The sequence below is a fragment of the Genypterus blacodes genome, unplaced genomic scaffold (genome assembly GCF_046128005.1).
Source record: "Genypterus blacodes isolate CSIRO-AG114 ecotype Tasmania unplaced genomic scaffold, CSIRO-AGI_Gbla_v1 ptg000033l_1, whole genome shotgun sequence".
Taxonomy (NCBI): domain Eukaryota; kingdom Metazoa; phylum Chordata; class Actinopteri; order Ophidiiformes; family Ophidiidae; genus Genypterus; species Genypterus blacodes.
In genome coordinates this window covers 2,269,616-2,296,482 of record NW_027466846.1, presented here as the reverse complement: position 1 = coordinate 2,296,482, position 26,867 = coordinate 2,269,616, and the positions used below count along the sequence as shown (strand labels likewise).

Here is a 26,867-nt window from a genome sequence, read left to right as displayed (position 1 = left end):
GTGACTAATGTTCCCAGTGTAGTGTAACAGTATATCAACCATTTAATACAGTTTTGAAGGTTTGACCGCTGCCTCAGCTGACCAATGAAGCAGAGGAAGTACAATCCAGACACATGATTTTGTCACATTTACCTCTGTGCCTCTTGTTTAGGTCCTAATGTTTCTTTTCAAATTACCGTCCTCTCCTTCCAAATCTGTCTTCATCCTATCATTGTTTGTTTACATATTATTTCTCTTTTTTCCATTCCCCGACTTCCATTTATTTCCTCACTTTTCTTTGTCATCTGTTATCTGAAAACAGTGAAGCTAAACTCTATTCTCCAAAATGACTTCTTGTAATTCTAGATTACAGACACAGTTTGTATACTTACTACAACAGTGACTGTAGGAGGAGCTTTCACTTCTTCAGCAGATGTTAAAAAAACAGCAGTTGGTGCCTGTTTTTTCAGTTTTGTAAGGGAATAGACTGGCTTATTTTCTCGATGGCAGTTGTGTCTTTGAGTGTGTGTCAAGCCGGTACAAACCGGTACAAACCTCGCAACTCCAAATTTGCCCTCATTTTCTTTAGTACTTATCTTCCTTCTTGTTATCCGATGTCAGTAAACGACCATTCAGGGACTGCTGATGGTTATGAGTTTCTGCTCTGGCTGTAGCCTGTGCGATCTGTGCTTGTCTCAGTAAACTGCAGTTTCCCTGACATTATCCCTGACAGACTCTCCCTCTTCTCCTTCAGAATATCACAGTACAAGGCTGCAGAGTGCCAATCTATGGAATCAGTTTAACACATGAGAGGCAGAACGTCAGCTAATGTCTGTCTCTGTCTGTATGATTATGCTACTTAAGTGCATGTCTCCTGTGATTACTTTGTAAACACTATTAATACATTGAGTGATACAATAGTAACAACACAGTAGCAGCGGAACAATATCAGCATTTATTAAGTCATGTGAAAAGCTAGATCAGGTTGAGTAATTATCAAGTCTCAGGTGGTCTGTTATGTATCAAGAGATTTCTCCTATCTGCTGATTTGCCGAAAGCCCTTTAAAAAGGTTGAAATGTGTTGCCAAACAAAAACAAGGTTCTAAAAACAGGCATTCAAGATTTTCAGCCCCTTTGACTGACAGTTTGGTGATCTTCTGGCCCATTACACTTAAAGTGTAATGGGCCAGAAGATGCTCTTGTGTTCAGTTCTCCTTGGTTAAGTCACGTGTACGCATGAGTCTGTGGGTGAAAAGTTATCAAAGGAACGGTGCTGCATTTTGGAAAAATGGGAATTTAGGTCATCTTGGGAATTTAGGTCATCTTAATCACGGTATGGTCAGAAGATGACTGATATCAGTTTCAATAGTGTGCGTCCAGTGCAGATTGGTCCAAGATGTGAAACCAGCACTGAAATAAACTCGCCTGCAAGCACTCAGCATAATTGTATTGAGTTTTTATTAACACTGTCCCCACTGGCAACACAAGCAACACAACTGACAAGGACGTAAATTGAAGTACTTTAAGTACTTCGTACTTAGTTTTGTTTAATACAAAACACTGTTTATACAACTATGAAATGCTGGAAGTCGTTTATTGTTTGGATATTTTAGAATACCACTAGGTTGAGTTATTTTCTAAGTTTTATGAATTTGTTTTATAACTTATTCTTCACTGAGAAAGCTGCTGTTAAATATTTAAAAAGAAATTGTTAAATACAATTAAAAATATAAACATATAAATCTAATAAATAAATATTGTTTAGCTATGTGAAATACTTGGAATAAACATGTCTGTGGTTTAGATTTCATTTTAATTAGGTAAAGTTCATAACAAAACATGGCACTGATTAGTGGTTGTGACAGTGGAGAATGCTATTTAGGACTGCAGTTCAGTTGGCAATTGGCTACAGCTGTGTCTAATTACCACGGCTGCAGCTAATTATCAGAAAGGCAGTAACCTATTTATGCTTCTTTTAGTGAGCTGCAATGCTGCCTGCCAGATGCATGCTGACAGACGAACCAGAAAGCTGAGTGGCCTGCATTTAGCTAGGAAAACTGTAAAGCTGGTTTTGTGTAACCAGAGTGCTTAGCCACAAGTTCAGTCTGTATTTAGCACCACGGAGCACTTATGTGAAGTATGAGCATCAATAAAAGACTGCCTTGCATCCTTTCCCTGTGTCTGTGTCTGCATGGCTCCAAAAATATCTAACATTACAATGGCTTTTCTAATTTTATCGTGGTATCAAGTTGGTATCGACAATGGCCAAATTTCACTGCATCAGTACCACCTGTCAAAATCTTGGTAATATGACATCCCAACACCAAGCCACAGTATTGCCTCACTTAACATCTGATAATCAGTCTCACCTGAAACATATTTAACACAATAAACACCTAAAACAGCGCTAGGCAAAGCAAATGTGAACTAGTCAAAGCAAACAAACATAGTATAACCTTATACGTCTCAACCGAACGCGTGCCTACCATAGGACATGTGGACGCATCATGTGCAGGTTTTCAAAAAGTCTTAAACTCTGTGGGATGTTAAATAATGTACTAAAAAGCCAAAATAACTATAGCAACTATGGAATAAACACACATTGACTCCCATGAAGATTGTCTATTCCACTAAAGTCAGTAATATGCATATTACAGTGTGTTGTTTGGAGATGTAACATATAACAGAGCTATGACTAACAGTTACCTTTTGATTCCAGTTTGTGTTACAGTAGTGTTACAGTATCTCCATAAGCAATGTGGCTCGGCCTGTGTGGGTCAGACTTTTTCATTCCTTATAAACTATTTGTTGCTGCACGATGACAGTGGTTTAACAGAGTTTATTTCTTTTCTGTCCTCCACACAAATAAACTCAAATGTATACATGTAAAACAAAAAGTCCCTTCCTATGTTATTGATTTTACCTTTGATCAACCCACCCACCTAAAATGGCAATGACCTCATCATCCTGGATGACCTCTAGTGACCCAGACACCACAAAGCAGAGGGTGTCAACACTCTCTCCTGCATGGAAGATCAGGTCTCCAGGGGCGCAGTGGGTGGTCTGAAACTCCACTGCCAGTGAACGCAGGCAGCCATCGCTCGCTAAGCGGAATGCTGGATGTTCGTTGAACACCTGAATTAGAAGACAGAAGATTGGATGTTATTATCTGTGATGTATACCATGGGCACAGAAATAATTATCTCTGTTTCTAACTGATTGGCATAACTGCAGACCTTAAATATTGCTCTGCTCCATAGCACTGTGGAAACACCTTGGCAAATATGGACCTTATAAGTTTCCACCTATGGCCACCATCAGGCCGAAATGTTCTCTTAATCAACATTTTGGTGGTAATCTGGAAAATGCACAAGCTCAGATATCCAGATCAATTTATATTCCTTTTCCTGTAGTTTCAACAACAAATAAAAATGTCTTCACTTTAATCCAACACTTTAATAATGAGCAGGAGGCAGTAGTCAAAAGGTCATGGGTTCACCATACATATTAGGTGCCCATCCTCTTGGGAGCTGTGTTGTGGACGGTCCCTAGAGGATGGCCTCTAATAAAACAATTGGTTGCCACCTATATGCCAAAATTTCAAAACAGTTTCAAAAGTCTGTACTGTTGCAACTATACATAATGTTTTGGGGTGCGATGAACATTACACTCTCGCTGTTTATGCATGTTTCCTCGTCCCAAAAGAAACCATTCTCTTACAGTATGAAAAACAACCTCAACAGTGAGTTAATCCATCGCAGTAAGAGTGAAGGCGTTCTCATTTCACTGAGATGAGTCGAGAATTTCCATATCATTGCACACAACATTAAGCCCTGCTTCCTGTCAGTCACCACAAAACTTCAGGAAGAAATGAAGTGCAAGTCTCCGCCGAGAACCAAACCTTTAAAAACATGTCACTGTAAAAACTTCATTATATCATTATATCTATGTCTTTTTGTTTAGCTTAAACAGCAGCTGGATCTCCATCATTCCGGAATAACAGCACAAGGTGATTGTTTGACATGCAAGGACTACAGCAAATTATAAAAATATGTACAAATCTGGCTGGCTTCATATCAAAAGTGTATCAGGTATGAAGTAGCTAATAATACTTTCATTTATCTATGCCTCTCATATCTTTGAGAGGAATGACTGAGAAACTGCTGATAAGCAATGTGGTGTAGGCACTGCTGGTTTTCATGTGTTTTTCATCTGTATCAGTATGGAACAATTATTCACAAATATTCCTGCATTTACTGCAAAATGTTTGTAATTCAATCTTTGATACACAATATAAAGTACATGTTTATTTTTGGAAGATTGTGCATTGCAAGGTTGCTGCATTGAATAACAAAACTTATTTTTGGGACTTCTGAATATTTGGTCATCTGAGATGGTTGGTACTCAAATCACTAATACAAAGCCAAAGGTGCCCTTTCCTCTTTGCCACATAAGCAGAATGATGAGTCAAAACATTTGAGAACCTCCAAAACCACTCATCTGTGCTGGATCCAAGACCACATCCACATTCACATTTGTGTCCTGCCAGAATAATATATTTCAAATGCACTGTGATATAGGCCATGTGTGAATGCAGAATGAAAGTGATACCATAAATGTATACCTTCCTGTTGAGGTGGACGCAGATGTCAGCCCGCATGTCTTTAGGGCAGATGGATAAGACCTGGCGGACAGAAAGACATGGGATATCAAAAAACAAGGTAGATAACAATGATGCAATCCATTGAGGAATAATATCATTATTATTTTGGACACACAACTAGAGTTAGACAACTGAATCAACAAATGTTCAAATCCAGTCCCCTGTCTCGCAATGGCTGAAGGACACCACGATTTTTCTTAAACTCAAGAATGGTGCCGGTATGGTGGAAGTCTGTCATCCTGTAAAAACCGTGCATATGAAATCATCATACTAGCAACACTGTCATTTGAGTCTCCACTATTACATTGTCTTGGCCTTAATTAACATGTACATCACAGATCCTTGCATTCATTGTTTGTGTTCTCTTCTTTTTCTTTTGTGTCTTGTTACCCTTTCTTCCCTTCTGTGTATAAAATAATCAATCAAACAATCATGCCAGGTGTTTTCTTAAATAAATAAAATGATGTAATACAATTAAAAATAAAAATGTTTTAATAAGAAATACTCATCATTAAAAGATATCAACAATCTGCCGCTGACCATTCAAATACCTTTGCACCTCACTTAACAATGTCCTATTTGGTATTGCATTGACCACCACTGACCATAGGAAACTGACTATTCTGCATATTTTTGTGATTTAGGAATTAAGCTTATTCTGCTGATGCATTCATTAACACCCTCTGCAAAAGAGTATCTGCCAAAATGCCTAAACTGTAAACAATTTTGTCCAGCTTATAACTCTAATGAATAAAACATAGGCTAATTAACTTTTGCATTTGGGTAAAACAGAGAGAACACAATATTATACTTTCCTCAACAATCCTGCCTTGTAAAATAGGAACAAATTCAAATCATCTGAAAGAATCAGCAATGTCAAAAAGCATCTCAAAAAACATATTTTAGGTCATATTTGTTTTGTATAAGTAGTGTTTGTGGATAGTGTGCAGATGCTTCAGGGAGACTGTGGTGTTTTTAAGGAGGTGTATTCGCATGAATACTAGCTGTGTATTGTGTGACAATTCTCCAATGTTCTCTAATTGGCTCCAGCTCTGCCTATGAGGTTTTTATACTGAGGCTGAGCAAGTGTTATGTCTCGTTTATTATTCCATTTTTTGGAGGGTGGCTTGTTATCTGAAAAGCTAGAGAGAAGGGGGCCACAAAAGCTAACAGGCAAAATTAAACGAGGGTAGTGGTGGACAGATAGAGGTCATAGATAGGATCGATAACAGTAAAATGAGTAAGATATGATAATGAGTTTCTTCAATATAAGTGTTCAAATCCATCCACAATATTATCATATACCATAGCACCCACCTATTGATGACATAACCATTAGCATCACCCAAGCCACCACCTAGCAATGCCCTTGGAACCATAAATATAAACATCTTAGTAACCTAGTTATCAACATATATCAACACATATATCAACCACCGCAGCAACCACTGGGGTGTCTGCACTATATTCTTAACCTTCCTTTTAAATGGCAGGAGGAAGACAGAAATCACATATTTAAATGCAAAGCTTAACAGAATAAATGAAAGCAGCTATTACAAAGAGTTGGATTTGGTTGAGTATTATCAGGGGAGCATCTTCAGCATCTTTAGCTAAAGAGGGGACGTGGTGTGTGACAGAATCTTTAGTTTACAGAGTGTAGACATGGCAGATTAATACTGATTCAAGATAAACAATGTTTACCACAGTTATTACAACGACTGAATGGTGTATGCCCCTAGGTAATACATGCACTGTGTTGATATTACTAAAAAGAAATTAACACACAAAGAGAAGAGGAAAAACTTGATGCTGAACAAAGCTGCATTTCCTGTTGTTTTTGGTGATGGATATATTGCAGAATGTAAGAAGTGAATTTGGAAAGCCCAATCCTGACAGGTGCAGATATAACCTATGAATTCATCCCAATCTGTGCCAAGTTTAGATCAATCAGTCTCACCTTCTCTGTGTCGATGCCTTTGGACATGGACCAAGTGGACACAATGTAGTCCATCACCCGCTCGCTTAGCCCCTTGGGGACCTGGTAGAGCTTCAGGAAGTCCCTGACGTTGTTGAGCATCTCATGGTAGCGGTTTGTGTTAGCGTACATCTGTTGAAAGATGGTGGTGACGTTTCCGAAGATGGTGGCATAGAGCAGAGCTACAGTATGTAGGAGGGAACACACAGGACAGAGATGGAAGAAGAATTAAAGCACAATCAGGGAGATATTCACTTCTGCTAACAAACACTGGATATACATTATAGTTCATCTGATATGAATTTTTATTTAGGAAACTCTTTTGTGATAAACTTATCAGTGAAAGCACTCTCAGCTGCCCTGGCAACCCCCTTGACAATGAGATGGCACATCTCAAGGAGTCTAGTCTGATAAAATTATTCTGACATACCTGTCAAGAATATAAACATGAAACAATGTTTTGTTGCCAAAATTAAAAAAAAAAAAAAATCAGTAATTGTGTTTTTCCCCTAAATAAGCAAGCTGTTCTAACTTGTTTTATTTTAGAAAACACCAAAGAATTGAGGTCCACAGTATCACTCTAAATCTGAAGTGTCTAAGTGTTCTAAGTCCTTATCGTCTATAGCCGCAACAATGGTTAATTGATTATTGATTGATAAACTGCTTTAAAGATTACTTAGGAATTTTTTCATTTTTTCATTTTACGCCTGTTCGAAACTTCGGTTTTGTATATATATATTTGTAAGTAGAAACAAAGTTGTAAAGCGTCAGTACAGCGGCAGTGGCCTTTGTATTTTATATATATCTATGTATGTACATTTATCTAGTGCTTTACAATGACACTGATGGCAGGAGCATACTGTGCAATGTTCTGATGTGCGTTGCAAACTAGTGCAGCATTTGTGATTAGGAAACATTGGACATTACTCGAAAATAGGCTTCATAGATAGATAAGCTCTCCATATGGAGATCGAAGTATGGATGTTCATATCTCAGGGACTGTCTGTACATACAGTATGATATAATACTCATTTATACAATAATACATATAATAGGCAGGAATAAAAGACTTGAGAACTTGCGCCAGAGAGAGAGGGAGAGAGAGAGAGAGAGAGAGAGAGAGAGAGAGAGAGAGAGAGAGAGAGAGAGAGAGAGAGAGAGAGAGAGAGAGAGAGAGAGAGACCTGATGACCACTGTGGTCAGAGAAGAACAGCATTCCACCAACACAGGTTTTGAGATCAACTGCATGAAATACCTTCAGGGATGATCTAAAGAGTTGGTTTCACTTAGCTCTGATTAGTAGGAAATTCAGACGGCTTGATCATTTCATAACCGTGTTTAACTATTTTTGGATTGATTAATTTATGAACTAAATTTCTTTCCATCATTCACCAGAAGCCCATTTATAATTGTAATCATTCCATTACATGTGTTGATCCTGCTACACATTCATTTCATTATTGCACTCATTCGGTGGCAGAGAGAGTGTGTACTTCTGATATGAGATTGATTTGATTGAATTGTCTTAGTTGAATAGAATTGGGTTTGAATTAATAATTAATTAATTCACTCCCAAAATAATAAATTGACCCATTGCGAGGTGATTCCCCGACAATGAATGCAAATACAGAAGTACAAACGACTTTAAAGAAGGAGAAGAGTTTTGGGGTAAACAAATGTAAAAAGACAATGGCAGAGAATGAATGAAAAAATTAAGGAAATGTATGCACTCTCCGCAGTGCCTTAGTTCGGACGTAACTGACCTGAAAATCATGACATTTTGTCAACTCATCGGAATATTGCTTTCAGTTGAAATAATCGTCTGGTGTGGGAAGGTTAAGATTAAGAAAGGAAAAAGAAGGACAGGAAATAATTTCACAGATGACAGGCTGGATTAATGGCAGCTTATATTGTGAAGGTGTTCGGGAGTCCGAGCACTTCCCCCCCGAACCTGAAGCCAACACACGTCGAAGTTGTCGAGCTGAGCTGTCAGCCTCCTCTGTACCCACTGTACCCTGCTGCTGCTGCTGCTCTACTGTTTCCATAGAGACCTTACCCGAAATAGTTCTCCCGCTTTTTCCCTCCTCCTTCCAGCCAATAAAAATGAAAAAAGAAATAGGAGAAGAAATAACAACTTTAAGGACTTTTAGGCTGAAAAATGGGATGTGAAGAGGTGGAGGGTGGAGGAGGAGGATGCTGGCAGATGATGTGCCACCAAATGCCAAATGAAAGCAGGGAAAGAGGAGCATGATAGAAAAACAGACAAAGCACGTGTAGAAATAAGGAAGACGTCCTTTCCCTTCTGCAACTCTGATTTCTTTAATTACTGTTACCATCAATATCATCAGTCTTTCAGCCCTTTAGTCTGTCCTCTCTTTCTTTCAATCCCCTTTCACCCGTCTATTTGCTTCCTGCTTTCCTAATTTTCTTGTTTGTATCTTTCCGTCTTTTCTCATGTCCTTTATTCAATCATCCTTTCCTTCCTGCTTCTTTCCTCAGTTCTTTCTTTACTTCTTTTAAACAGTCTTATGTTCCTTTCTTCTTTCCTTTCCTCATTTATTCTATCCATCCATTTATTCTATCCATCCATGCCACCTTACTTTTGTCCTGCACCTGCTTTCTCCTTCCTTTCTTCTTTTTCAACTACTCAACTACTCTCCTTCACTCAGTTTTATCCTTGCTAAATTTTACTTTTACCTTTAGCGGGCCATTGTATATTTAAGAGTCGTTACTAGTGAAGAGTATCTGACAGCAGCCGTGAGAGCAAACAGTACAGAAACACAATTTTGGTGTGAGTGACACAGGCAGGTGTGTAGTGTCATCACTGAGCTAAACATTGTGATCGTTGAGCTCCTGAGAAGCCGAAAGCCTTCCAGGACCCTCCAGAACCTCTTCCAGGACCTTGTCAGCCTATAAAAAGGACACTGACAATACAACTGAGCTGGAACTGAAAGCTCAGTCACACAATTCTCACCTCCAACATGTGTAAGATGCTTAATTGGAAGATTCAGCAGCTCAGCAGTTGGCAGTGTCACATCACCAGAGAGAAAAGCTGGAATTCATGAACAATAAGCATTTCTGTTCTGAGTTTGGATGGCCTTAATGATATCTGTCAGGATTTGGAACAGTTTACTCCAACCTCTGCAGGTATACATCCTCCAGTTTGGTTGGTTTATCCATGTGAAAGGGGGGTCATTTAAGGTCTAGTGGAGTAAGACAAGGTGGTGTCATGGGAAAAGAATGCCACCACAGTAGCTAGGGCAAGTCTCTGTCCTCTATGTAGAAAATTAGTAGCCATTTTCATGAAGGGGACACTGTCAAAAAGAACTGGTAACTAAGGTCTCTTTCACACATGCAGCATTTAGCCATTTGAATTATACATTGACCACCTTGGTGCGATTCATTTGGACAGGGGGGAAAGCAGCAATTGCATTCGAGTCCAGATCAAAACCATCAGTGGAAGCCTTGTCAAGCACGACTGTAGTGAGACAGCAATGTGCTGCTATGTATTATGGGCTGTGGCTAATGTGGTTAGTGACTTAACATGTCGGATTACAGCACATTTGCAATGGAAAAAGTCGATCAAAATACTGTTGGCCTCCTGAGGCCTTGACAGGTTGTCATGTCGAGCAGCAATTGTGTTTCTTAGGAGCACGGAAGTAGAAATGCTGTCCCTGAAAGCAGACCTGACAGAAGCATTTCACTTCTCTCGCCCATTCACACAACCCCTTCAAACATCTAATTTCCTCTAGGCCGCTTAATATCGAAGCAATGAGAAACCAACCAAGCAAAAATACAGTGTGGAAGTGTGGAGTCCAGGGGCCTCAGTTGTAAAAGGTTGCGTAGAATCCTGACTAAATGTTGTGTACGTTGAAAACATAGAAATGGCGTACGTAAAGAAAAACTTGTAAGCATGCATGCCTTTATAAATCCCAACTAACGTGAAAAGGTTTGCACACCAAAAAAAACTATCAAGCTCAGTACACTCCCACTATTGTACTGTCTGACCATCTTATCATTGTACTTTAAACTTGGTAAGATAAGATAACAGTATCAACAAAACCTATACTAGTACTCAGGGGTCTGTACTCAACTTAACACAACTCCACTTTGACATCTCTGACTTTTGAGTTTATTTGGACCTGAGCCTTTTGACTAGGAAAGTCTTAAGATATTTCCCAGAACCAAAATGTCTAGTTATTGAATTCTATAGTTTAATTAAACTTTAAATATCAATTATAAAAGGTACTATGCAAACAAATGACTTGTACTTGTGACTTCAAAGTACTTCCCTTTGCTTCCAGTCTTGACTTAGGACTTCAGTGCAAGAACTTGAGACTTACTTGTGACTTGCTAAACAATGACTCTGTCCCACATATGCTTGTACTAGAATAGCTACATTAGGCTTACGCTGGACTGTATTTGTCCTGAGTGAGCCCAAATAAATCACAAACTTACAAGAACAAGAGTGACAGACATACAAGATACTCATGAGCTGATCATCATTCTGCTTTGCCATCTACTTCACTACTACTACTTTTTCTACTCTTTTCTTGCTGATGTCTGCAGGCTTATTGTCTTCCAGACAGGAGCCTATAGGGTAAATTTGGGTCACCAGGAAGAATTATATTCAACTGCTGAGCTTCATAAGCCGGTGTCAGTTGTGCACTCTCCCCTGGCAGCCATTCAGTGTAGCCCTCTCTGTTGCCATTTTAGCCTCAGTTAAATAATTCAACTTAAAATTCACCTGTGAGCTCCCAACTTGTCTGAATCATGAGCCAGTTGTGGCATAAGAAATCATCAATGCCTAATTAGCATGTGGTGTACCTTAATGGCAATGTGATATCCCTCCAATAAGATGGGAAATTGTCCAAATAATATTTTTTGATCTCTTTGTGGTTTACTGCATGTACCTACCAAAGATTTCAGTGCACCCAAAATATAATGGCCTCCAAACACTACACACATGCTAAAACAGACCCTCACACACTACACTAGTCACAAAAGATGAAAATGTGTCAGCAGCAGCATCTGTGTCTTCCTTTCCTTAAGTAAGAAGATATAACAGAGAAGATTCAGAGGATTTGGTTAGGATACTTAAGTTACAATAATTGGGTTCAACATTTCCGGCTCTACACTGGGCGTTGACATCCATCAACATATTGCAGAAATGCACTCTTGACCAAGCTGTGAGAATGACACTGGAAAAACCTTTTGCTGCTCTATTGATGCAGTTTTAGTTTTAAGATTTAAGATTAAGATACTTTATTGTCATATTACATGCAATTCACGATCAAATCACATGCAATTGAAATCTGTCTTGCACCCTCTCTCACATATCACACACATAAACACACGCATTACAGAGGGGGTGCAGGGCAGCTATTCTACAGCACCACTGGAGCAGTTGGGAGTTCGGTGCCTTGCTCACGGGCACCTCGGCAGTGCCCTGGAGGTAAACTGGCAACTCACCAAAAACTATTTCAAACTGCATTTGTACAAAGTTGTAATGACAGGGTCAAACAATCCACCCTGATTAACTGCAATGATGATGAAAGTGTTTGTGAGAAGGCTGCAGAGATCAGATCAGATCAGAGCCGTCTCTCTTCATGTTGTGTGTGTTATGTCTTTGCGAGTTTCGAAGTGACCTGTCATGGGAGTTTAGTATGATTTGTCAGACTGAATGAGTCTGAGAGATAGAAAGCTGTCAGAGCAGAAGAGCAGGAGTCACACTATCACAGCCGGCAGCCCAGACACCCAGAAATAACCATCATAACACACACACACAGATTCATGCATTACATTAGCAGGTCAGTGACAGATATTTGAAGAAATCTGTGCGTGCGTGCGTGCGTGCGTGCGTGCGTGCGTGCGTGCGTGCGTGCGTGCGTGCGTGCGTGCGTGCGTGCGTGCGTGCGTGCGTGCGTGCGTGCGTGCGTGCGTGCGTGCGTGCGTGCGTGCGTGCGTGCGTGCGTAGCTCTGAGGCAGTAGCTCAGTGGGTAGAGCTTTCGCCTGGGAACCGGAGGGTCACCGGTTTGAGTCCCTGCCGAGGTGCCCCTGAGCAAGGCACCTAACCCTCAATTGCTCCCCCCTCTGCGAATGGTGGTAATATAATGTAAGTCGCTTTGGATAAAAGCATCTGCAAATGATCGTAATGTAATGTGCGTGCGTGCGTGCCATCTCTTCTACTCCCGTAGACGCACACCAGGCCTTAACTTGGTGAGTCGGGTACGGCCGGCAACTCCGAACACTGAATATCAGGCAGTGGTAAATTAACCTGACAAACTCTTAAAAACGTTGACATTGCTGCCCTGAGTGAGATCCGTCAGATGGAAACAGGACAGATCACTGAAATGCGGGCTGTTTGATGCTTTTGGAGTGGTTGGACCAAAGAGGAGAGACGAGATGCCGGAGCAGTTTTTTTGCCTTCAAATCCTGCCTCATGAATCAACTAGCGAGTTTTCCCAAAAGCATAAACGACAGACTAATGACCATGAAGTTTCCTCTGTCAGGTAAGAAGAATGCCACCAATACCAGAGCTCATGCACCCACCATGAGAAACCCAGATGTCATGGGAGCACATGGAATGGAAAAGTGAAATAGCAATGGTCTTCTGATGATTGTCACATCACAAATACCATCCTCCAGCTTCCAGATCACAAGAAAACACCATGGATGCACTCTCGGCCAAGACATTGGCACATGATTGACTTTGTCATCACACAAAGGACAGACAGGAATGATGTCAGAGTGAAAAAGGCGATGTGTGGTGCAGATTGCTGGACCGATGAGCTCATTACTTCCAAACTCAAGATCAGGACAAATCCCCAAGACGTCCAAAAGGCAAACCACTCTCCCAGTGGGACCGGACTGGACAGTGCTCAAAAACACAACCCACTCTACACAACACTTGAAATCCTCGGCTCCCAGTGTCTGCAGTTTCCTCTGGGTGCTCCGCTTTTCTCCCACCTCCAAAGACTTGTGGATTAACTTGAAATTGAAGAAAACATACTGAAAAGCAACAAGACATCAACTGATTTATATTTCACAGTTAAAAGAAAAGTACTACATTACTAAATAGTAGGTTAGACTCTGCTGCCATTATTTATTGAACAGCATAGTTGCCAGCAAATACAGAGTAATGGCAAAAGGACTATTTTTCTCAGGAGGGGCTTGTAATTATTAATACATTCATTTAAGATTGATATACTGTGTGAAATTATTTATCTCTTTGGGTAAACAGTTGCATAATAGGTAGGATAACGTATTGTTGCTTATATATCTCCTTTGTTATATAAATTATTTCTGTTCAAATTCCGTTCAAATGAATAATGGTTACAGGGTTTGGATTCTATTAGTGTGAGGTTGGAGCGCTACTGTATTTTTTACCTGATTTGCATTATTTCTGTTGATTGTAATCAAAACAATACAAGAAAAAGCAGCCAATGTGTTTCGAGTCCAAACCAGCATCATCATGAGCCAACGATCTCTATCCATTTACAGTTCAGTGAGCCAAGTCACTGTCCAGTCTGTATCACAGCACATGGACACACACACACACACACACACCAACAGGACACACAGCCAAAACACACACACATAGCCAGCCAATCAGATCAGCTGTCCAAAAAGCCCCAAAAGACAGAAGATAAGTCATTTGTGACAAGCGGTAATTGTGCATCAAACAGTCTCTGTAACTAAAACATTGTGGCTGATTGTGTCCAAACAAATATTGACTACAAAATCTGCAGAGGCATTCAAGCATTAGTCACAGCCCCTCCCCAGCCCCAACCACAACAATCCTTTCTGTAATTGTGACTCGCTTTGAGAAAATAACTTTCATTTTGACCATTTTCTCCCAGCAGAGCTCTGTTTACTTCATTAGATAAAATTAATAGACTATTTATGGGCTGTGCTAAAATGATAATGGGTTTTGGAGTGAGCAGGAAGGGGTGGGGGGGTGGGGTGTATCTGTGACAAATGTTTGAGAATCTATGAATGAAAAATCCTAGTTTTAACAACAATTGACAGGCATGAAAATGCCCAAAATTGGATAAACAAAGGTTGCATGACACAAGAAAGGAAGAAGAAAGATAAGTAAGGAAAAAAAAGGATATTAGAAAATAATATAAGTCATATTTATATTAATACATGTAATCAATATGTGTATTGAGGTCAGTTGCAGAAGGAAAGGAGAGAATAAAGGGAAGACGGAAGAGCAGGAGGAAGGACAGAAGAAAGGACAGAAGAGAAAGATGTCTGATTTATATGGGACATGCTTTTTCAATGACATAATATAATCTGAAATAAAGAAAGGAAAGAGAAGAAAATACCTCTTGAGTAAAACTACTGTGATGTAATTTCTCTGTCTGAAACTCATGCTGTAAGAGGGAACAGTCAGTGAACTCCTGCTGTACTCCAAGATAGATAGGCCCCTCCGTCTTTTAATCACACACATAAATCAGGATTAACATAATAATTTGAGGGCCGTGGTGAGCACAGCAGGGTGCAGAGTGTTAGAGTCACTATCATGGAAGAAACGCACCTGTAGTGTAATGTTTTCTACTGTAACTGAGGATTTGCATGGTTGTTGAGGTAGTTCCATCATTTTCTTTGCTTCTGTAAAGATGTGATGGATGTGACCTTTTACACTTGACACTTGCTTGATTGCTAAGATGTGGAATTTCTGTTTGGTTTTACATTCCCAAGTTATTTTACATAGTTGTCCAACCTGTGCTCCGTCTACTCTGGTCTGAATGAGTTCTATTGCGTCAGACGTGTTCGGTGAGCATTAACGACTAATAGCTTTCTCTGGATCAACAAATAGAACAACAGATCCCCTTGTTGGTTGGAAGCGAGTTCAGACCAGGTTCTCACCGTGCTCACACCATGTCCACTTAGAACAGATCTCTGTCTGGTTACTTCAGCCCACACCTGAGTGCAGTTACTATCTGCCCAAACAAATTACACCAAAGGTTCAAATGCGCCAAAGTTCCAATCAACCAGACTAAACCACATAGGCACCAAAACGGATGGAGATATGCTTTAGATAAACTGTAAATCCAAATATGAAAACTCTGTCATCACAGTCTGAGGAGCATAAGCACAATAATAGTTGGAACTTTACTTTAGTCTGTTAACTAAGTTGTTTTACCATTCATAGGGATTTGTTCCCAGTAACATTTTGTCTTAATCTTAATATAAAATGCTTAAGGGGGCTCAAGGTATGAAATTAATTGGTTCTGCCCTAATGACTGTAAACAAAAATGGCCTCAGATTCCATAAGCTCATCCTGCCTCAGCATCCGCAATGTAAATCCCTCTAAATAAGAACATTACCGTCTTGTTTTCCATCTTTCTATCATGTTGTTGCTCTTGTGTCTTCGTGTGACAGCAGCAACATGTTTTGCAGACCACAAGACAAACTGAAGCAGTTTCACAAGTGGGACCAAATTAAAGCATAACACAAATATGTCAGCTCAGAGGTTTGACTGCCGAAGGTAACAAGGCCATTAGGGGCCAGGGGAGGGTCCCTCTGCACTGGGGACCAGGCCGGAGCAGGAGTAATGAAGCCATGGAGGACCAATCGGATCGAACCAGAGACACCAGTAAACAACGGGACCCTTTTTATGAGCGAAGACAAGCGCAATCCATTATTGTTGCATGTATTTGTATGTGTATGTGTATTGTATTCATGGACAAAGTGGTCTGAGGAGCTGACTGCAGCATTGTGGTACAACATGACATCATGCACACGGTGGAGATGTCAACATCCAACTATACAGTGTGTAGAGAAAAAACAGGAACAAAGGTGATAGAAATCAAATAGGTGGAACAATTCATCTCATAAACTCACTTAATTGATGAGTTTATTGAAGTGGAGAGTTTCAATCTGATCTCACACACACTCCAATGCCACTGAGCAGCTGCTTCAAGGGTCAACCTCTGCATCTCACCGTCACATACTGTATGTGCCAGGACTCCCGACAGTGATTGAATGCATTTGCACTATTCTGTACCTCCCCTCTTAGAATATGGAACTCTAAAGCGGATACATGACCTTTCCGTTGCTGATCTGACATTTCCATTTTTGTTAGCTTTTACAGCAGAAGAGGCAGCATATTGTGTGTCTCTTACAGTATATGTATATATATATGCTGCAGCTCATTAACATGCTTACAACCGGGTGTTGGTAATGGGAGGATTAACTAATTAACATAAAATGATGACTTTCAGTTATGATGGCACCATGCAGTTTCTGTGATTGTTTCCACCTGCCACGTTTAAAAAATATCATTCAACCTCGGTATAGATGATAATGGTTTGCTGGCATGGTGCAGAATGTACCTTTAAATTCTTTCAACTCCATTAATGGCTTTGAGTCACTGTAAAGAGCTGATACTCTTTGAGCAGACCTTGATGTCTTGGCGTGGACAGGGCAGGAGCATCAGATAACGCCCGCAGCAGACATTGATTGACCTTCCAGCTCCTGGTTTCATGTGACTTTGGTGCAGGCCACTATTTTGGCAGCTCAGGGAGAAAGTGGAGCTTAAGTTGACACCGTTAGCGGCCTCCATGTCAGGGAAGTAACATCTAAGGGCATTATTCACACGTTCTGCTCTGTGAAGTGGCTTTTCAACTGTGGTCTCTCAGATCAGAAGGTGTTCCAGGTACAGTGTGCCTATCAAAGCTCACGTGTAATGGGACTCAGGATTATCCCTGCTTTATTCAATTTTCTCTACTGTCAGCAATTATACTCGAGGAAGACCAATCTATCACTGCTGGCACCTGCTTGATTTAATTATCCCCATGCTCCCAGTCAGACTCCAAGCTCCACACTTTAAAATCTGGTTGAATTGCAAGAGGAGACATTTAAAATTTTAATAAAAATAGGAGTGATTGCCCCCTTCGGAGGCTTTACACTGTCAGAAGATTGGAACGATTGGCTCATAAATGAATAAGCACGGAAGAGATTTGCTGCAAGGACAATTACAGGTGTGGTAATTATGGAAATTGGGTGTGAGTCAAAATAAAAACCAAAAATCTGGGTGATTTCTTATAGCAAAGAAACAAATGTGAACTTGATATTAATTATATATGCCTCAACTGTGGTGGAATGTTGTTAAATCTGTTGCCTATGTTTCTTGTGGCTATTTGATAATTACAACATAAACAATAACTACTTTACAAATACCCACACACAAATTCAGCCACACTAATCATTATACACACCCACACACACACATTATCTACACTGGTGGAAGAAATACTGAACTCCAATGAAGAAAAAGAACAACTACAGAAAAACACAACATATAAATAAAGTACATATTGTAGTCTTAAATTAGAAATTCTACTTAGTGTGAGATGCAGTCAAGTATCAAATGTAGATTGTGAATAATTCATTATCACAGATTCATTAGTACGGATCTGGTACACATTAAATCATCAATTTAAAAAATTCGAAACAATGCAGATACAAGGTCGCTCATCAACTGGTGTGTGTGTGTTTCTGAGGCTGACGTGAAATATTGAAACTTCCCGAATTAAATATAAAAAATAATCCCCAAAACAGCACAAAGTCTCAAAAGTCTCAAAAAAGCACAAAGTCTCAAAAAAACTAGAGTGGGTTGGGTGGGGTTTCGGGGAAGCCATCTCTCTGGTTTTCTTCATTTCCTGTTTGTTTCTCCCCTATCTCTCTCTCTCTCTCTCTCTCTCTCTCTCTCTCTCTCTCTCTCTCTCTCTCTCTCTCTCTCTCTCTCTCTCTCTCTCTCTCTCTCTCTCTCTCTCTCTCTCTCTCTCTCTCTCTCTCTCTCTCTCTCTCTCTCTCTCTCTCTCTCTCTCTCTCTCTCTCTCTCTCTCTCAACCTATGATGCGATTTGTTCTAACCTACATTGCTGTTTGACATCATCCTGTAAGTTCTGTATGTACCCTATGACTTCATTGCAACTCCAGCCCACTTGTATTTTACCTCAGGGTCTATGTATAGTAAAGTTCAAAGTTAAAGTAAAGTTCAAAAACAATAGTAGGGATATCACAACCTGCCTCCCTTCTCTCTATCTCTCTCTCTCCTCTTTCTACATAAAAAATGATCTCCAAAATTCCCTACATCTTAATGCACAATGTCATGTACAATATCTGCTTAAATAAAAACAAATAGCCAAAAAAAGAGTGAGAAGGGAGGCAGCAGCTCAGTGGGTAGAGCTTCCGCTTGGGAACGGGAGGGTTGCCGGTTCGAGTCCCTGCCGAGGTGCCCCTGAGCAAGGCACCGAACCCTAAATTGCTCCCCCCTCTGCGAAGGGTGGTAATGTAATGTAAGTCGCTTTGGATAAAAGCGTCTGCCAAATGATCGTAATGTAATGTAATGTAATGAGAAGGTTTCAATGTGAAGTCAAAACTGATCCACAGGAACTTTTTCAGAAGCTACTAATGATTGATGACTGAAGATTAAAGCAATACATTGATTTATTTTAAACTCAGTGTATAAGAGCATAACAGGCTTGAAATTGGCACAAATGGCAGTACGCTTACATACTGCCATTACGTAACGCACGCCCCAACTCTTTCTACTTAAAGAAAACATATGGTTAACTGTGAGGGAGAAAAGGAGGTGATGTTGAGGTGTGAAGCTGTAAACTAAGATTGGGAGAAGAAACAAATCCTACTTTGTGAAAATAATATCATATAGCTATTAATATCGTATAGATAAACAACATTTAGTAGAACTAGAAAATCCTCTCTAACTAAGGAAACGGAGTGACACCGGTTCGAGTCCCCTTATGGACCAAGAAAGTGGACTAGCGGGGGAGTTGCCAGTTTGCCTCTAGGCCACTGCCGAGGTGCCCTTGAACAAGGCACTGAACCCGCACAAAACTGCTCCAGGGGCACCGTATCATGGCTGCCCTGCGCTGACCCCTCTGCAATGCATGTATGTGTGTGTGTGTTGTGATATGTAAGACAACTATCAGATGACTTGTTTGCTTGATGAAGTGTTTCTATGTGATTTTTACCCAATAAAGTTTCTTCTTCTTCTTCTCAACCAGTAAAAACAATGGGACTTTTTTTGAGAAAGGCAAGGTGGGGGAGGGTGGGACTTAACCCCTTGAATGATTGCTCACTACCTGTATTATTGTGGAGTGTGTGATATAAGGCAACATGTGCTGGTTCAAAAGGTCACGTGTGGATGGTTTACAAGTCAATCAAATAGATTATATAGGAGCAGTACATCTGAATTTTGGCTCCCTGCGGTGCAAATTGACCATACAGTGCACACAGTGTAAATGATTGTTACTTCTTGACCACAGTGCATGTGTTAAAGAAATGTAATAAGAAGGAAACACTGCAAATGACTGGAATAGCTTCTCTCTCACTGATCTTCCTCTAGTTTGAGAGAATTTAGAGTGAATTTCGAATGAAATTGTGAGAAAATAATAAAACTTTCAAACTTGTAATAGATCTTAAAAAGATTACATCGGTTGATCAGTTATATGATCCTTAAAGTAAAAAAAAAACTCATACTCGTACTTACTCATCATGCCATTACTTAACAGCAATATTTTGGAAGTTTCTGCAAAATCACTGCAGTTTTCAGACAGTTCAGCTGTACTGAGGGGAAATGTCAAAACTCCAATAAAACACCAGTACAAAGCTGTATACAAATAAAGTTCTTGTAAATATAGCTTGTTTACCTCCCACCTTTGCTCTCCTGCATGTATGCACCTAACAAACACAGAACCGCAGTGAGTTTCAGTACATAAACATGCGATGTCTCTGATCAACTTACAGCAAAATCCTCAAAACTGGAGTCAGTCAGCACACACAGCATGCAATTTGTGCTTTCCACGGTTGCCATGTCAACAGGCTAAGCAAGACAGGTCGGGGTGACAGAGCACTGTTTCCCTTCACTCATTCCGCTGACAGCCCCACACGCTGACAGCCCCACACACTGCCTGAGGAGGCTGAACAGACATTCAGTCGTTCATCCACACATCCTGCTGCCACTCCAGCCATCAGCACACGCATGGGAACTTTGGTTTCCCGTCCAATTACAGCCAACATGGTCTACTCTAACACCACCACACTTTAACAGATAAAGAAGTGGAGAACAATGTGATGTACACTCTCACACTACACAAAAAACACAAATAAATGATATATTAAGCAACATTTGAAGAGGATTGTTTTGCCCATTTCAGTATCATATATTTCTCCCTACTGGATCGTGTTCTTTCATATTTTAACTGTAAATAACAAATGAAACCTAAAAAGCAGCATGAAGGTTTGAGCAGCAGTTCTGAGAACTACAGCAATGGCACCAAATGTTGTGTTCAGACAGCTTTTGACACTCAAAGCCAGATACAGATAGGCAGGCAGTAGCTCAGTCGGTAGGGCTTCTGCTTGGGAACCGGGGGGTCGCCGGTTCGAGTCCCTGCCGAGGTGCCCCTGAGCAAGGCACCGAACCCCCAACTGCTCCCCCCTCTGTAATGGGTAGTAATGTAATGTAAGTCGCTTTGGATAAAAGCGTCTGCTATATGTTCGTAATGTAAATACACATGTTCATGTAGGCAAATATGAGGAGAGGAGGACATGAAACTTATGAAAAGTGAGTTAAATCAAAGTGAAGCATGAATCATTGCATAGTTGGAACACACTGCAGTGTTAATTCAACTTCCTGTCAGACAGTTATGAGGCAGGTGATGACTATAAATGCAGCTGACGTGTATCTGACGTACTGACTCCATTTGTAGTGTTTGATTGTTGGTTGGCCTCAGTGTATGAACTGAATCCTAATTACTGTTACAATAGTCGCCTACAAAATATGATGCCTCACAAAAGCCAATGAACAAGTTGCATTATGATTGAATGATGTATTGCCATTTTTAAAGTATTCCGATTATGTATGTATTCTCCAATGCAATTACGATAAATGTTTTTAATTATTTTTTTTAACTGCTTTCCAAATCTAGGTACTCTGAACAAACTGAATGTACTCTGAAGTGTTTGCGAATGATAAGCAACAATCAATCCAGACCCACAGCAGGAGACAATTACACAATCTAACAGCTGTAAGAGTGCAGTACAAAGCCCCACACTGACACCTAAGTTAACTTCTTGAGCCCTGGACGGAACCATTATAAACAGGATGTAACAAGAAAAAACATGACAGACTGTTCTGAGAGGAAGGCCCTTATTCTCGTGCCAGTTTGTTTCTTGCTGCTGAATTATAAATAAAGACAGAAGCAGAGCGTGCTGGATTTGCTTTAGGTCTGGAGGCAGTATGTTGAAGACAGAGGAAGACTCTGGACAGACAAGCACATCTGTAGGGTAAATAAAAAGCTAAACATTTTGCTTGTAGCATCTAAGACAAGAGATCTTTGTTTATACAAACACAGCAAAGAAGTTGAAACTTAGACTCCTGTCTTTACATTTATTATTCACTGTGCCAAGGTGCCCAGCAGGCTCGCTTCACCCGCTTGGCATTCTGTTACCAGTGTCACTGTGACTTTCTGAGGAGAAGAGGGCATTAGGATGAAAGAGAATAAGACTGAGACAATAACACAACCTTCAGAGGACACAACAATGAAGGAGACACTTTCTAATCATGCTCTGACAGTATCCAAGCTCAAAGGAGGTTTATAAACTATCTACACAAAGTAAGTTAGTGACCACAAGAAAAACACAATGGACCAGCTGGGGAAAATGTGTGTGTGTGTGTAAAATACGTAATTGACATTCTCCTCATTTTTGTAAAGTGATGCTGAAGAGTCCATCAGCAAAGCAGGGACCAGGATTCAAGCTGAATTCCAACTTGGTCTAAGTGGCCGAGAACAGAAGCCTGTGGTTGTACTGCACAGTCCCCAAGAGACCGTGTGAGGCAGGCTGTGAATGTAAAGCTGCTTGTTGCTGAAACACAGAACATACGTGCTCAGAAAGCTTGGAGTGCAAAATTGAATTCTGGAAAAAACAGGGGAGGTGAAATAAAATAGGTGAAAAAACTAGAAGGAAAACTAAACTTGAAGAACATCTCAAGGCCTTTTTTTATCAATGATTCAGAAGAATACAATCAATATTGAGCCAACAAGACACAAAAAAAGTGGTTTGAACACATTAATATCCCAAAGATTTATAAGAAAAATGTAAAAATTCCGAACAAGTCTGACTTTCGTAAAACAAAGAATTCAGCCAAATAAATGAGATTATCTCAACCAAATCAACTGGTTCAGGAGAGAAGGAGTAAGGCTGATTCAACACTTGTTAAGAGTTTAAAAAACCGTTTTCTCTCAGTGTGCACACTACTAGCCTGACAACTGCTACTCCTTCTTCTTGAAAGGAGCCAGCTAAGGGGTTTTGGACCTCTCCATGCAGAGGCGTTCCTGGTACATCCAACAGGGAGGAGACTGCCCGGCAGACCTGGAATACACTAGGGGAGCTATTCCCAAACTTAAGAATGCAGCGGCCCAATTTCAAATCTGAAAGTCTTCTGTGGCCCACCCAAACCTTTAATCGCAACTCTGACATCAATACACAAGACTCTGAGCATAGCAAACAGACAGGGGATCATCTACTGGTCTTACACCTGAAAATCACAGCGACAGGTACTCAGACTACTTTCTACAACTTCTTCTTTTCACAGAATCATTTTGCTCCACTGATGTTTTCCTTTTTGATGTTGAGTCTCCATTAAAAGCTTTCCTTTTGCCACCTGATAGCCACTGCTCCATTTTAACTCTTTTCCCACCAATAATGAGATATAAGATATGTCCCTGATCAAAAATAGCTCAGATAAATGAAGTATAACACGTCATTTAAATCCCATGGCTTTGTTTAATTAGTTCTGATTACTTAAATGGAGGTAAATATTTCATTGTAAATACTTACACTAATTTACAAAATTTAAAATAAAATAAAAATGAGTGTGTGTTGAGATGCCAAAGGAGGATATGGCGAGGGAAAACCTCAGGGCAGCCATCCTCTCCTCACACAAGTGTAATTATAGAAACATGAAATGATATTGTAATGGATCTTTTTTTTGGTGGGGGGGCAGAGCCCACTTGATGTTCATGGAGTGGCAGTGACCCTGATGAGTCAGAGTGAGGAAATAATGAGGAATAAGTGAGCAGTAGAGGGGAGGAGTAATAGAAGAGAGCATCAGAGGACAGAGAGGCAGAAGATAATGAGAAAGGAAAAGAGAAAAGAGAGAGGGAGTGATAAAGGAAGAGAAAGAGTAAGACGGCCCTTTATGGATTAGAGGACTAATCGGCTTGTGCCGCTGCTGTAAGAGCGCCCACACACACACACATACACCCACGACTATAGCCAGGGTTTTGAAATTCCGGAGGTTCGGGATGTGGGGGAACTGACCGGATATTCACTGTATTCCTGGATGGTTGAAAGACTGTGTAAAGTCAGTTGAAGAACACAGAAAATGAGCAGATATTAAACCAAAATTACAGCTACAAACTCAAGCCACTAGCTTTTTTTGTGAAAACTGTTTTCAAATATTTCTCTATTATTAATGTTAAAAATTATTAAAAACTGTACAGCACAAACAATAAACTCCACAACCCATTAACTATGAACTAGACATATACCCATCATCTATTATAACCCATTATCCAACCTTTCCCTGGATCACGACCCTACTTTGCTTTGTGGCTCAGTGAAATGACTTAAAATAAGATAGATACTGACACACAGTTACACACACAAGTTAAGATCATCAGTGCAAAAGCCACATGGAGATCTTTTTGTACTAATGACTCATCTTCAAACACGTCTGATCTCTCCATGGAGGCTCGCTGGATCAGATGCATCCAACCTACTGATCTGTCTGCTTGTCCAGTTGATTTTCCGTGCACTAGTGCCGGTTTTAGGTTTGCGTTTGATAACCACTTACACAAACACACACACACACACACACACACACACACACACACACACACACACACACACACACACACACACACACACACACACACACACACACACACACACACACACACACACACACACACACACAGCTGCAAGACTTGAAGCGTTTTCAACCCCTGACTATAGCCGATTTTTATTTTTCACTCTAAATCAATTACCCATGACGTCATAGCCATGCACAGCTCTTCAACCCAACCCCACATGATCACATAAGACAACATGCAGCCCTCTCCACCTCCCTCTGTTTTTTCTTCATCAATCCTTCTTCAGCCAAGCATCTCTGTCTCTTGCGCGCTCTCTCTCTCTCTCTCTCTCTCTCTCTTTCTGTCTCTCTCATTCTCGTTCTCTTCTCCAAACTAATCAGGGCATCTGAGCTGAGAAGCCAGAGGGGAGGAAGAAATTCTGGGCTGTCTCGTTCTCTTTCCAACTTCCCATTCGCTTCCCGCCTCCTCCTCCTTCTCCTCCCTCCTGTCTCCTTCTTCCTACCCTTCTAGAAACATTTCACATATTATTTTCCTTGACACCAGAGAATATCACCACATTACAGAACATTTTGTTTCTCCTCAAGGATTTTTTGCTGTCTTCTCTTTTTGGCTTTACACTGAAACAGAAGCATGGCAGTGTTCTCATCCACCTCCTTCACCTCGAATATGAGGAGAGCACAAAGAACACGTACAAATTATAGGAACACTGCAATATATACAAAACAAGTATAAGACAGGGAAACAAGGCTCTTTCCTCAGTGGTCCCCTCAATTTTCTCATTTCCTCCTTTCTTCCCTTCTTTCCTTCCTTTCATCTCTCATCCCCCCCCCCTATTTTTCCTGCTGAGTCCGCTTAGTCTCTTCCTTTTAGGATTTGCAGCCATCAAGCCAGGCTCCCCGGGGCCAAGTCGGCCGTATCCTTCCGCTCGGCTGCGTGCATCACCAGGAGCGCCAAACATGCTGAGCCCAGGTAATTCCCACAATTCCCAGCTAACTGGAGACTCTCAAGTGAGCATCCCATATGCCATCCCTTTCTTCTATCAGTCGCAACTACAAAACACTCATTCAAGTTACACAATCATCTACATTTGTTGATTAACAAAAAGAAAATGTTTAGAAAAGTAGGTCTGCATCTGGATCTGGATCTCCTTTAACTAATACCTTGTGGACATAGTGACAAAGTATTCAAGGTAAGAAAAACTGAAAAAAACATGACCTGAGGTTTTTCTACCAAGATAAGATCCATTGATTCCTGCTTCAAGAGTTTCTTGGTGTTGCATTGCAACTTTTTGAAGTGAGCTTACAAAAGCTCTTTATAGCGTTTCATTGAGGTTTGTCCGAAGGAGTCAGACAGACCTCAATGAATACGCTATAAAGGTGTCACCAGAGTGGCCAGTTTGTCACATTTGAATTATCTTCCAATGGATTCCTTTCACTTAAGAGACAGCGCAGCCTACATGTATTCTGCAAAAAGGTCATACACCATTAGAACTAAGTGAATCCACCTCTGCAAAGGTGGATTGTTCCTGCTTTCATTAAGAAACAAGACTCACCACCAGACAAAATGACTTGTTAACATGGATTTTTTTTTTTCTACAAAGCTTAAGTCATGTCTGAGCGCCCAGCAGGATCAGAGCGCTGGCTCCTTCCCATCGCTCCGCAGTCTTGACAAGACTCACCTCTCTGATCCGGCTGTTCTATTTAATTACCTCCACAATTCCTTCCTTTAAATTGTGAGAAATACTGACAGGGAGACGCATAAGACAAGGAGATCAGACAAGATTTTCTCTGTCTAAATGTATGTGTCAGGTCCTTCTGAACCTTCAACAGAAAAAAATAGAATACGGTTTCTGTAGTATTTGAACAGCTACGTTCGAGTACCTATACCTCTTCAAAGCACTGATCATGTAACAGTTTTGCTGTAATAGTATTATATAGAAGTATTAGTGGCAGGAAATAAACACTTAATTAAATACAAATTATTTCAAATCATTCCAAGGATTATAAACTCATGTAAAGTAAATTCCCTAAAACTGTTGATATTTTGGCAATGTGTACTGAGGGGAAAGTGATATGTGTCTGAGATGATCTCATGTTGAACATACAGTAAAAAATGTCCATCTTATCAGATCATTTCCTTTATAACCGAGTCCTTCCACATTTTTCTTTTTTAATGGTTTAATTTTTAAAATCCGGTATTATTTTTGACCTATGGTATTTGCTATAAACATCAACTTGGTACAATTATTTCATACGATTGGCATGTTGATATAGCGACACAAGAAAAATAAGGCAGGTTGTTGCACTAGAATCAATGAAGATTCCTGGAAAATGTGC

The 26,867-nt window shown here is 40.3% G+C and overlaps 1 protein-coding gene across 1 annotated transcript in view; it reads right to left on the bottom strand.

The window, feature by feature from the left end:
• kcnh5b (potassium voltage-gated channel, subfamily H (eag-related), member 5b) overlaps window positions 1–26,867 on the bottom strand; it is a 117,966-nt gene that overhangs the window by 29,399 nt on the left and 61,700 nt on the right. Inside the window, exons 9-11 of the mRNA XM_076146686.1 lie at window positions 6,600–6,799; window positions 4,604–4,663; window positions 2,922–3,114 (exon numbers count right to left, since the gene is read on the bottom strand). Coding sequence (XP_076002801.1) covers window positions 2,922–3,114; window positions 4,604–4,663; window positions 6,600–6,799 — 453 coding nt within the window. The remainder of the gene's footprint in view (window positions 1–2,921; window positions 3,115–4,603; window positions 4,664–6,599; window positions 6,800–26,867) is intronic.